Below are 11,329 nucleotides of genomic sequence, written 5' to 3'. Positions count from 1 at the left end.
TAGTGAAGGGCGGGGTATAAATCCAATCTCTTCTTCTTCAGTTCCCCAGTCTTCCACATGCAGCTGCTGGTGTGACCTTGGGTCAGTCACAAGTTCTCTCAGAGCTGTTCTCTCAGGAGCTCTCTCAGCCCCACCTACCTCACAGGGTGTCTGTTGGGGGGAGAGGAAGGGAAAGGAGTTTGTAAGTCGCTCTGAGACACCTTTGGGTGGTGAAGGGTGGGGTATAGATCCAATCTCTTCTCTTCTCCTTCTAAAAAAAGTGATGAGAGAGAGAGAAAGAGAAAGAGAGAGGTAAGGGCACCAGTAGGCAGGGGTGGGGTATAGATCCAATCTCTTCTCTTCTCCTTCTAAAAAAAAGTGATGTGAGAGAGAGAAAGAGAGAGGTAAGGGCACCAGTAGGCAGGGCAGGGCGATGGCTCAGTGCAGTGAGGCCGTGGCATGTGTGAAGTTGGGAGGCCTGGCCAGTAAGTCGGGGTGGGCCTGGCCTCAAGACGCCCCACTGTAGCCACAGGCCTGCTGTGAGGTAGGTGGGGCTGGAAGAGCTCTCTCGAGAACTGCTCCCGTAAGAACAGCTCTGAAAGAACTTGTGACTGGCCCAAGGTCACCCAGCTGGCTGCCTGTGGAGGAGCAGGGAATCAAACCCGGCTCTCCCAGATTAGAGTCTGCACACTTAGCCACTACACCAAACTGGCTCTTTGTACAGGTGCTTTAGAGTCTTTCAGGTATTCTACCTACGGTTATTTCAGCAATCCTCACAACAGCCCTGTAAGACGGGCCGGCGGTGTCTCATCCTAGCCATGCCCCCGCCAAACCCCAAGCAAAGAAGGTTTCCAGCTCTGGGTTGGGAAACACCTGGAGATTTTGGGGGTGGAGACTGAGAAGGGCGGGTTTTGGAGGAGGAGGGGGACTCCAGCGGGGTATAAAGCCAGAGCGTCCACCCTCCAAAGAAGCCATCTTCTCTAGGTGGACTGCTCATGGTCATCTGGAGAGCTATTGTAATACTGGGAGATCTCTGGGGGGCACCTGGAGATTGGCAACCCTACAAGCAAACCGGCACGGCTAGATCTTGAAGGGAGCCACAGCTGCCCATCTGGGGGTCACAAAAGTGGAAGAAACGGAATAGCATTCTCCTGTAAGGAAAGGGAATGAGACTCCCAATAGCTGTTCTTTGTTCCTGAGGAAGGACCATAAATCTAAAACACTGAGAATTACCTAGGGATATTTATCTTGTATATTTATACTTTGGACTCTGTATTTCCCTATGGTGGATCTTGTTGGTTTCAGTGTTTTCCTATGAGGGAATGTATGAATAGATTCATTTCAGACTATATATGCATTTCACTTTGTTGAAGTATCCTTTTGTATATTTATTTATTTATTTATTTATTTATTTTTGCAGGACATTCAGCTCACAGTCGTTTTCTGTTTTCTTTGCAATTGGGTCGTGGTTGCCGGAATTCTTGTAACAAAGCCAGAACGTCATCATCATCAGTATTATTATTATAAGAAGAAGAGGAGATTGGATTTATACCCCGCCCTTCACTACCCAAAGGAGTCTCAGAGCGGCTGACAAACTCCTTCCCCTTTTCCCCGCCCCACAACAGACACTCTGTGAGGCAGGCAGGGCTGAGAGAGCTCTTTCAAGAACTGCCCTTGAGAGAACTTGTGACTGACCCAGGGTCACACCAGCATATCTAACAAGGGATACTCCAAAATTCAGCTCATTCTGTCACTTTCATCTAGATGAAGAAGAGACTGGATTTGTACTGCGCCCTTCACTACCCGAAGGTGTCTCAGAGCGGCTTACAAACTCCTCTCCCTTCCTTCCCCACAACAGACACCCCGTGAGGTAGGTGGGGCTGAGAGAGCTCTTGACAGAAACTGCTCTTTTTCAAGAACAGCTCTGACAGAACTATGGCTTGCCCAAGGTCATCCAGCAGGTGCAAGTGGAGGAGAAGTGGGGAATCAAACCCGGTTCTCCCAGATTAGAGTCTGCACACTTAACCACTATACCAGACTGGCTATTATTATTGTTGTTGTTGTTGACTTTATTTACTTCCCCCCTTACTCTCTAATAGGGCTTACACGGTTCTCTCCTCCCTTGTTATCCTCACAACAAACCTGCGAGGTAGGAGTCAAAGTAGGTGTTTCCGTGAGCTGTGCCACCCAAGCGATTGCCGGAAGGAACCGGGCCAAAAACGAAAGCGCCACCCCCAACGTGGGCGACTCAATGAAGTCACCTCCAGCGGATGTCATCGCCGCACGCCGTGGAAGATCCGGGAACAGACCCAGGGTCGTCCGTCCCCCCGTCCCCCGCCGGCATAATAGTATTGTGTGTTTTGTTCTGAAACGGTGTTTTTCTACGTTCGCTCACCCTTGCCGTGTTTTTGTTGCCTTCCTGGAAGCGGGCAACCCCACAATAACGTCCATTTTCTTTGCAAGAGGGAAAGTATCCGAGACATGCAGTGTTCTAGTCATACTTATTTACAAGTATACAGTTTGAGAAGGGGAGACTCCCCTCAGACAGGAGGGGGTCTGTAAACATGGGGAGAATACAAGTGGCCCACCCTCATGGCTTTTTTAAAAAAAAAACTTTGTTACCCACCCTTTATTGATCCACAGGAGAGATTACATGGTCCTCCCTCCACCATTTGATCCTCACAACAACCCTGTGAGGTAGGTCAGGCCAAGAGCTGGCACATGGGTTTCGTCCAGTGAGTTTCGTGGCAGAATAGGGGGATTTGAACCATGAGTCTGCCTGGTCCTTCTTCAACGCTTTGCGTGCTCCAGTCGAAGCTTCACAGACCGCTGAAATGGTCCGGGTCCACCACCCGCCGGTGAATCTCGCTCGCAAGCTCTCGGCCGGCGAGAAGTCCCTCCTGACTGGTTTCACAGGTCCAGTTGGCCAAAAGGTCGCTGAAGTCAGGAGGGTTGCTGTTAAGGATGCCAATGGGGCTGTGGGATGGCTCCTTCCAGAAGGACTGGGGGAGCTTCCTGCTTTGCATGGGGGTGACGTGGGCGTACTTCCTCCTGCCTCCAGAGGAGGCGCGGTGCTCCATGTACCTGCCCAAGCCGTACTCAAAGAGCTCAGCCAGGGGTCCCAGTTTCTCCACCCCGTCTTTGTCACAGAGGCACTTCCACAGTTGTGGATCTGGCGGTGCTGGGGTTTTCGGGGTGTCTGAGAAATCGTCCCCTTCCTCCGGTTCCCCGCTCCGAGACATCCTGACCAAGTCCGCGTAGTACAAGACCCGGCCCGACAGCCGCGGGGACCCGTGGTCGTCGTAGATGTTCCGCGGGGCCCCGTCTTCGTCTTTGCCCTTGCGGCCAAAATACCTCTGGATGTCATCGCTGATGCGTTCCGCAAACTGGAGGAGTTGCAGTGTCATTTCTGCGTTGCTCAAACTGGGCTCGTCGGAGGCGGCCCGCTCCCCTCGGCCGGGACTGAGGCTCTGCGGAGAGTCCTCCAGTTCCATATCCTCTCTTTCCTCCTCCTCCTCCTCCTCCATTTCTTCCTCCTCGGATGAGTCTTGGAAAACCATCTCCTGGCAGGCGGAAGTGGGCAGGAACGAATGCTGAAAGGCCGTGGGCAGCCGAAATTTACTTAGGTTCTGTATGACGCCGGCCGCCATTTTGAGTCCCCGTCCTTCCGATCTAGACTAAATGACAGCAGGAAGGACAAAGCATCATTTCCCATCCATCTTACCTGGTAGATTTTTATTCTGCTTTTCTGGGATCAGTAGCCTTTTACAACCCAAGAGCCAAACAACAAATTCAGAGCGGGATAGGAGCATGTGAACAAGTAAATGAGAGATCGAGACAGAGAGTCAGTCTAAAAAAGGCCATCTGCACAACTGAAACTATACAATTTAACAAAGTTTGATTCCAGCGGCACATTTAAGATCAACAAAGTTTTATTCTGGGTATAAGCTTTCATGTGCAGTGAGCACTGACAATTGACATGTTGATTAATAATCCAGAAAGTTTCTGCAGCCCAAACACTGGCTGTTTGGAGTCCTTTATTAGGAAGCAATATCTTTTAAGAAGTGGTACGCATAAGGTCTCGACATAGAAGAAGAAGAAGAAGAGATTGGATTTTTACCCCGCCCTTCACTTGGAGTCTCAGAGCGGCTGACAAACTCCTCTCCCTTCCCCTCCCCACAACAGACACCCTGGGAGGTGGGTGGGGCTGAGAGAGCTCTTGACAGAGACTGCTCTTTTCCAAGGACAGCTGTGCCAGAGCTTGTGACTGACCCAAGGTCACATCAGCAGGTGCGAGTGGAGGAGTGGGGAATCAAACCCGGTTCGCCCAGATTAGAGTCCGCGCACTTAACCACCACACCAAACTACACCACTACATCATAAATCTACACAAAAGCAACATGTGTACTCGTTTGAGTGTGCTGGCATAAATCTGTGCATGGTTTGCACCTGAATTATGAGCCCACTGTTCACACCTCGATAATTTCCCTTTCTATAAAGCATCAAATTATGGTGCTGGAGAAGACTCTTGAGAGTCCCTTGGACTGCAAGGAGATCTAATCAGTCAATCGTAAAAGAAATCAACCCTGACTGTTCCCTGGAAGGCCAGATAATGAAACTGAAGCTCAAATACTTTGGCCACCCAATGAGAAGGGAGCCCTCACTGGAGAAGAAGACCCTGATGCTGGGAAAGACGGAAGGTCAAAGAAGACGGGGTCGGCAAAGGATGAGATGGTTAGACAGTGCTATCGATGCAAGGAGCACAGGGGTCATTTCACAGAAAAAGAGGTGCAGGAGCTCATTAGCATAACTCATTAGCATAACTTCTTTGCATATGCCACACACCTCTGACATCAACAGAAGTGTGTCAGAAGGCAACACCCACCGCTCAGGCTCCCCTGGACTCTTTTGGATTGCTAGCTATTGGGGGGGGGACGTCTGTCCTCGCAGAGGAGGGAGAGCTTGTACCTGAATAAAACCTGGTCGTAAAGGTGCCACTGGACTGTTTTGGACTGGGGGGCCAGGGAGGGGGGCTCTGCAATTTACCTGGCTGCTTCTTGCTCCGACTCAGGGCTGCTGGGAGCAGGGGGTGGGGCTTGTTGCATGTGCCCGCCCCCTGGGCTCTTTATTGCCGGAGCTCCGCTCCTGTGCGTTCCTGCAGGAAATGACCCCTGAACGAGCATGAAATTAAGCAAACTCCGGAACATGACAGAAGACAGGGGGGCCTGGCGTGATGTGGTCCATGGGGTCGTGAAGAGTCGGACTCAACTGTGCAACTGAACAACAACAACGAAGCATCTCTAAGGAGCCCTTTAGACCCATCAAAATATTGGGCTACCGTTCCCTTCCACGCACTGGCTCTTTTAGCATCTGATTCCCGCCTGGTGTGAAAAGTGCCGACTAGTCACAGCCAGTGTTCCCTCTAAGCTGAGTGAGTGTGAGCCAGCTCACAGTTTTTTTAGCCTCCGGCTCACACATTCTTGTCTCAGCCCAGGAAGGATGGGGCTCCAGAGCGAAACTAATTGATGCAGCAGCCCGATCGCTCGCTCACAACTTTAATGCCAGTCGCTCATAAAGTAGAATTTTTGCTCACAAGACTCCGCAGCTTAGAGGGAGCATTGCTCACAGCCGGTTTATGGCATCCCAGCAGGATGTTCAAGGCAAGAGACAAACAGAAGTGGTTTGCCGTCGCCTGCCTCTGCGTAGCAACCCTGGACTTCCTTGGTGGTCTCCCATCCAAGTACTAACCAAAGCGAACCCTGCTTCCCTACTGCTCCAATATACACTCTGAAAATCTCCTTTTCTCTTTTAACAAGCCACACTTGGTCCCTGCCTGCAAGTCCTGCCCCTTTGACATGAAAACCTTTTCTCTTTCCATGCGATGTGTTATTGTGTTTGCATAGTGTTGAGGGGAAAGTCCTCTGCACGTGCTCAGATGCACTGTGTGTGGAGATGAAAGAAATCTGGTGGGTCACAGGCGGAGTCAGGATAGATTCTGAAAGAAGAGGAGGAGGAGGAGGAGGAGGAGATTGGGTTTATACCCCGCCCTTCACTAACCAAAGGACTCTCAGAGCGGCTTACAGTCTCCTCTCCCTTCCCCTCCCCACAACAGACACACTGGGAGGTAGGTGGGGCTGAGAGAGCTCTTGACAGAAACTGCTGTTGTGAGAACAGCTCTGAGAGAACTTGTGACTGGCCCAAGGTCACCCAGCAGCTGCATGTGGAGTAGTGGGGAATCAGACCCAGTTCTCCCAGATTAGAGTCTGTGCACTTAACCACTGCACCAAACTGGCTCTCCCTCCCTTCCTCTCCCCACAACAGACTGGCCCGAGGTGTCTTATGTGTCTCAAAGCAGCTTACAATTGCCTTCCCTTCCTTTCCCCACAACAGACACCCTGTGAGGCAGGTGGGGCTGAGAAAGCGCTGAGAGAAACTGCCCGTGAGAGAACAGAGCTGAGAGAACTTGTGACTGACCCAAGGTCACCCAGCTGGCTGCATGTGGAGAAGGAGTGGGGGAATCAAACCCGGTTCTCCAGATTAGAGTCCTGCCGCTCTCAACCGCTACACCAAGCTGGCTCTCAGGGAGCTGGGAGGCAGCAGGGAATGGGTTAACCGTTCCTCTCCCTCCACCCACTTCTCCTCCCCACTCCAAATCGACCCCTTCCAAAGCAGTACACAGGATGATGCCGGTGAGTGAAGAGAATGGGTTCAAGTGCCTGCAATCTGGGGTCGGTTCCTCTCTCTCTCTCAGCCTAGACTACCCTGCAGGGTTGTTGTGAGAATGAAGCAGAGGCAGAGGGAACCACGTTCGCTCCCCTGAGCTCTTTGGGAGAAGGGCAGAGCTGTGTTATGCGCTTCCCTCTTCTAACGGCCCCCCCGTGCATTTGGGTGTGGAAATTCAGCAGGGGTTTCTGCCAGGAAGAAGAGGAGGAGGAGGAGATTGGATTTCAGTGCTTGGGGCCTTCAGGATTCTCTTCCGCCAATGCAAGAGGGTCATTAATAGGGCAGTCTTATGAAAAATAATACAGTGGGCTTTTGACAGGTACAGCTGTGTCCAGGAGTGTCATCAAACAGCAGTCCCTATGCATTTATGGTATCATTTAAAGAGTCTCTTTGGGTATTTCCTGGCAGGCGGAAGGAGCATAATTCCAAAGTCTGAGTGGGGCATGCTCTGGCCTGCAGTTACAGTGGGGTTTGCGGGGGTAGGGGGGCTCCGCCCCCTTCCTTAAAGGGCCAGCCCCACAAGATTTCCTTCTGAAAATGGTAAGGGATTTCATTGTTTTAGGGAGGGGAAGGGAGGGGGGTGTTTCCACATTTCATTTATGTCTGGGGTGGCTGTTGTGGGGGGACTGTTTGTACTGCATTTAATTTAAGGATTAGTATTATTGCTGGTCCATGGGGTCGCAAAGAGTCGGAATCGACTGTGCGACTGAACAACAAAATTATTGCATATATTATTACTTAAAAGTACAGCCATTGAGAGACAGGCAGAAAAATAAGGGCAGCCCCACCAGAAAAATGTTTGCCCCCACAAGTCACGAAATCCTGGCTACGGAGGCTCAGAGGTAAAGACACTGAGCTGCAGACCGGAAGGACGGTAGTTCGGCAGTCCGAGACCCGAGTGTGCCACGTGACGGAGTGAGCTCCCATCTCTGGCCCCAGCTCTTGCCAGCCTAGCCGTTTGAAAGCAAGTTACAAGTAGATAAATAGGTGCCGCTTCGGTGGGAAGGTAACGGCACTCCGTGCGCCTCGGCGTCTAGTCATGCCGGCCACATGACCATGGAAAGGTCTTCGGACAGGGCTGGCTCTTCGGATTTGAAACGGAGATGAGCACCGCCCCCTAGAGTCAGATTCGACTGGCTTTCCAGCAAGGGAAACCTTTACCTTTACCTCCCCAAACCCTGCATGCAGAAAGCTAGCACCTCAGATGAAAGGCTACCTTTCTCCTTGCAGTGCTGTTCTCTTACATGCTTTTCTTTTAAAAAGTGGAAGCCGTTCAACCAGGTAACCCCATGCACACCACTGTAGCCCACAGTTCTGCCCCTTGAGCGAGGTGTCTCTCAGGAGATCCCAAACCTCGAAACCTCTCCTCCTCCCCACCTTTGCAGCCTGCACTGCTTACCTGACCACCACAGTTCGGACGCCCCGCGCTACTCCTTGGCCATCTCAGCCCTTCTGCCCGGGGGGCTGAAGTATTTATAGCAGAGCTCCCAAACTGGCCGCTGGCAAATATTTAGTGGCTGTATTGTAATCGTCGACTCGGTAAACAAAACTCTGGTTTGCTCTAGTGCCCGGCAACCAGGGAACACCGCAGACAAGGAGGAGGCGAGGATAGGAGATAGGGCTCACCTTAATGGCCGACTTCCTGGGGGATTCTCGAGTGTTATTCCTGTCGATTCACCTATTAGGTCCACAGGCCCAGCTGCCCACGGGGGCCCCCGGCCTGCGTTGACAGAGGGCTCTTATCGCCCGGCGTCGATTTGGAGACTAAATCAAGCCTTGTCAAATAGGCGTAAAATTAAATTTCACGGTATTTTGACTCTAGGAGTAGGCATCAACTTGTGAAGAAAGCCATGCTTATCCGACAGCCTTTGTGCAAACAAGAGATGACCAAGCCGCAGGCGGAGAGGGCGCGGGAGGGGGAGAGAGACAGAGAGGGAATAGCTACAGAACAGGGTCTTCCACTTAGAACCCCCCACCCCGGTTCGGAAATGTTCCACCGGAGTAGCAGCGCAACTCGGTATCGGGGAGGCGGAGGTCCTTGTGTGCCCCTGCCTTTTCAACCGGCAGTTACGAGCCCTCCGCGGAATCCGGTGGTCGGCCTCGAGCAGGCTCTTCGAGACGAAAGAAAGCGCCTCTTTGCCCAAGGCGCAACGTTGCCCGTGGAACTCCCTGCCACTGGATGCAGTGGGTGGCCACTAGCTCAGGGACGAACTAGAGGAGCGTCTTGAGTTCTGGGGTCAGCGCTCCCAGCTTTCTTTTTAAAAATACAGCTATCAGGCACAGGAGGAAGGGTGACCGATTAGAAATGGGAGGGTAAGAAAGCGCCTCTTTGCCCAAGGCGCAAAGTTGCCGGTGGAACTCACTGCCACTGGATGTAGCAGGTGGCCACTAGCTCAGGGACGAACCAGAGGAGCGCTCCCAGCTTTCTTTTTTAAAATACAGCTATCGGGCACAGGGGGAAGGGTGACCGATTAGAAATGGGAGGGAGAGGGGAAGAGGTTTTTTTTTTTTTTAAGCCTTTGTGTCATTTGGCTGACCCGAAACAGCCTTGGAACTAGCTCAGGGACGAACTAGAGGAGCGTCTTGAGTTCTGGGGTCAGCGCTCCCAGCTTTCTTTTTAAAAATACAGCTATCAGGCACAGGAGGAAGGGTGACCGATTAGAAATGGGAGGGAGAGGGGAAGAGGGTTTTTTTTTTTTAAGCCTTTGTGTCATTTGGCTGACCCGAAACAGCCTTGGAGAGCTTCTGTTTGCCCCATGAATGGTTCCTCAGGGGGGTCACTTCAGGGCAGGAAATAGTGTTGCCAGTGGGGGGTGAGGCGGGTATGGGTTGCCAGAAGTGTCCCCTCTAAGCTGAGTTAGTGTGAGCTAGCTCACAGTTTTTCAGCCTCCGGCTCACACATTTCGCTCGGGAAGGAATGGCTCCAGAGCAAACTAATTTATGCAGCAGCCAAATCGCTGGCTCACAGCTTTAATGCCAGTAGCTCACAAAGTAGGATTTTTGCTCACAAGACTCCACAGCTTAGAGGGAACATTGGTTGCCAGATCCAGGCTGGCAAACTCCGGGAGATTTGGGGGTGGAACCCGGGGAGGACAGAGACCCTTCAGTGGGCAGGGTACCGTGCCACAGAATCCATCCTCCAAAGCATCCATTTTCTCCAGGGGAACGGATCTCTGTCGTCTGGGGGTGAACTGTAATTCCGGGGGATCCCCAGGGCCAGGAAAACAGCACAGGTAGGGGGAGAACTTAAAAACCCGCTTCCGCCTCTCAGTCCCTATCAAATTCCCAAACAACAAACCCCTGATAATTACCTTGTTAAAAAGCGGGAATTTCCAGCCATGGAACTCCCCATCTCTAGTCTAATTCAGCCCTTAAAACATGGGTTGCCAGGATTGGCCCATCCAGGGCTCTTATCCGGCGGCCCGCAAGCAACTGGTCATTACCATTCTTGCCAGATGGCAGAGGCTGTGCGTTATGTCCCTGCATACTGTCCCAGGGCTAATGCATAACGGGTGGTGGAAGTGGGAAGGTGGGCATCTGGGAGATACTTGAAGGAAATCCTGTAAGAGTGCTAATGTTATAAGCATGTTCATATATTGAGTTAAAAAGTTGTTAACTGGGTTTGCCACCAGTGTTCCCTTTAAGCTGTGGAGTCTTGTGAGCAAAAATTCTACTTTGTGAGCTTGTTGTTGTTGTTGTTCAGTCGCACAGTCGAGTCCGACTCTTCGCGACCCCATGGACGCCAGGCCTTCCGGTCTTCTGCCGTCCTTTGAAGTTGGCTCAATTTCATGTTCGTTGCATCTATGACACTGTCTAACCATCTCATCCTTTGCCGTCCCCGTCTTCTTTGACCTTCCGTCTTTCCCAGCATCAGGGTCTTCTTCTCCAGTGAGGGCTCCCTGCTCATTGGGTGGCCAAAGTATTTGAGCTTCAGCTTCAGGATCTGGCCTTCCAGGAAACAGTCAGGGTTGATTTCTTTGAGGACTGACTGATTTGATCTCCTTGCAGTCCAAGGGACTCTCAAGAGTCTTCTCCAGCACCATAGTTCAAAAGAATCTATTCTTCAGCGCTCGGCCTTCCTTATAGTCCAACTTTGTGAGCTACTGGCATTAAATTTGTTAGCGAACGATTTGGCTGCTGCATAAATTAGTTTGCTCTGGAGCCCTCCTTCCTGAGCTAAGACTAAAATGTGTGAGCCAGAGGCTACAAAACTATGAGCTAGCTCACACTAACTCAGCTTAGAGGGAACACTGTTTGCCACTGTCCTTTATAAAGTTTATATATCTCCGGCACCTGGCATTACATTTTATGGATTATACGTTTCAATAATGGATCTTCTTCAGGAGATATTCTGTAGTGTACAAAAATACAATTCTTTAGAGTATATACTATGTAAACAATAGAAAACAGCATAAAATCCTGGTACAGTCTTACTTATAGAGGCCCTGTTCACACGGAGCATTTGCCGCGCTAAAGATATGGATGACAGGTGGATTTTCCGGGTGCGATCATACTGCAACATCTGGGAAGCGTCGTGCACCCGTGGCTAACCCGTGGCTTCTTGCCAAAGATATGGAGTAAAAAACTAGTACATACGATGTGCTAGTTTCCGGAAAACACGGGGCAA

The 11,329-nt window shown here is 51.2% G+C and overlaps 1 protein-coding gene across 1 annotated transcript in view; it reads right to left on the bottom strand.

The window, feature by feature from the left end:
• CCDC78 (coiled-coil domain containing 78) overlaps positions 1-2,323 on the bottom strand; it is a 39,436-nt gene extending 37,113 nt beyond the window's left edge. Inside the window, exon 1 of the mRNA XM_015413570.1 lies at positions 2,241-2,323. Coding sequence (XP_015269056.1) covers positions 2,241-2,323 — 83 coding nt within the window. The remainder of the gene's footprint in view (positions 1-2,240) is intronic.
• Between the last annotated feature and the right edge of the window lie 9,006 nt (positions 2,324-11,329).

This window comes from Gekko japonicus, unplaced genomic scaffold (assembly GCF_001447785.1).
Source record: "Gekko japonicus isolate JY-2015 unplaced genomic scaffold, Gekko_japonicus_V1.1 scaffold1098, whole genome shotgun sequence".
NCBI lineage: Eukaryota > Metazoa > Chordata > Lepidosauria > Squamata > Gekkonidae > Gekko > Gekko japonicus.
The sequence above is the reverse complement of the archived record's forward strand: the minus strand, read 5'-3'. Positions and strand labels throughout refer to the sequence as shown.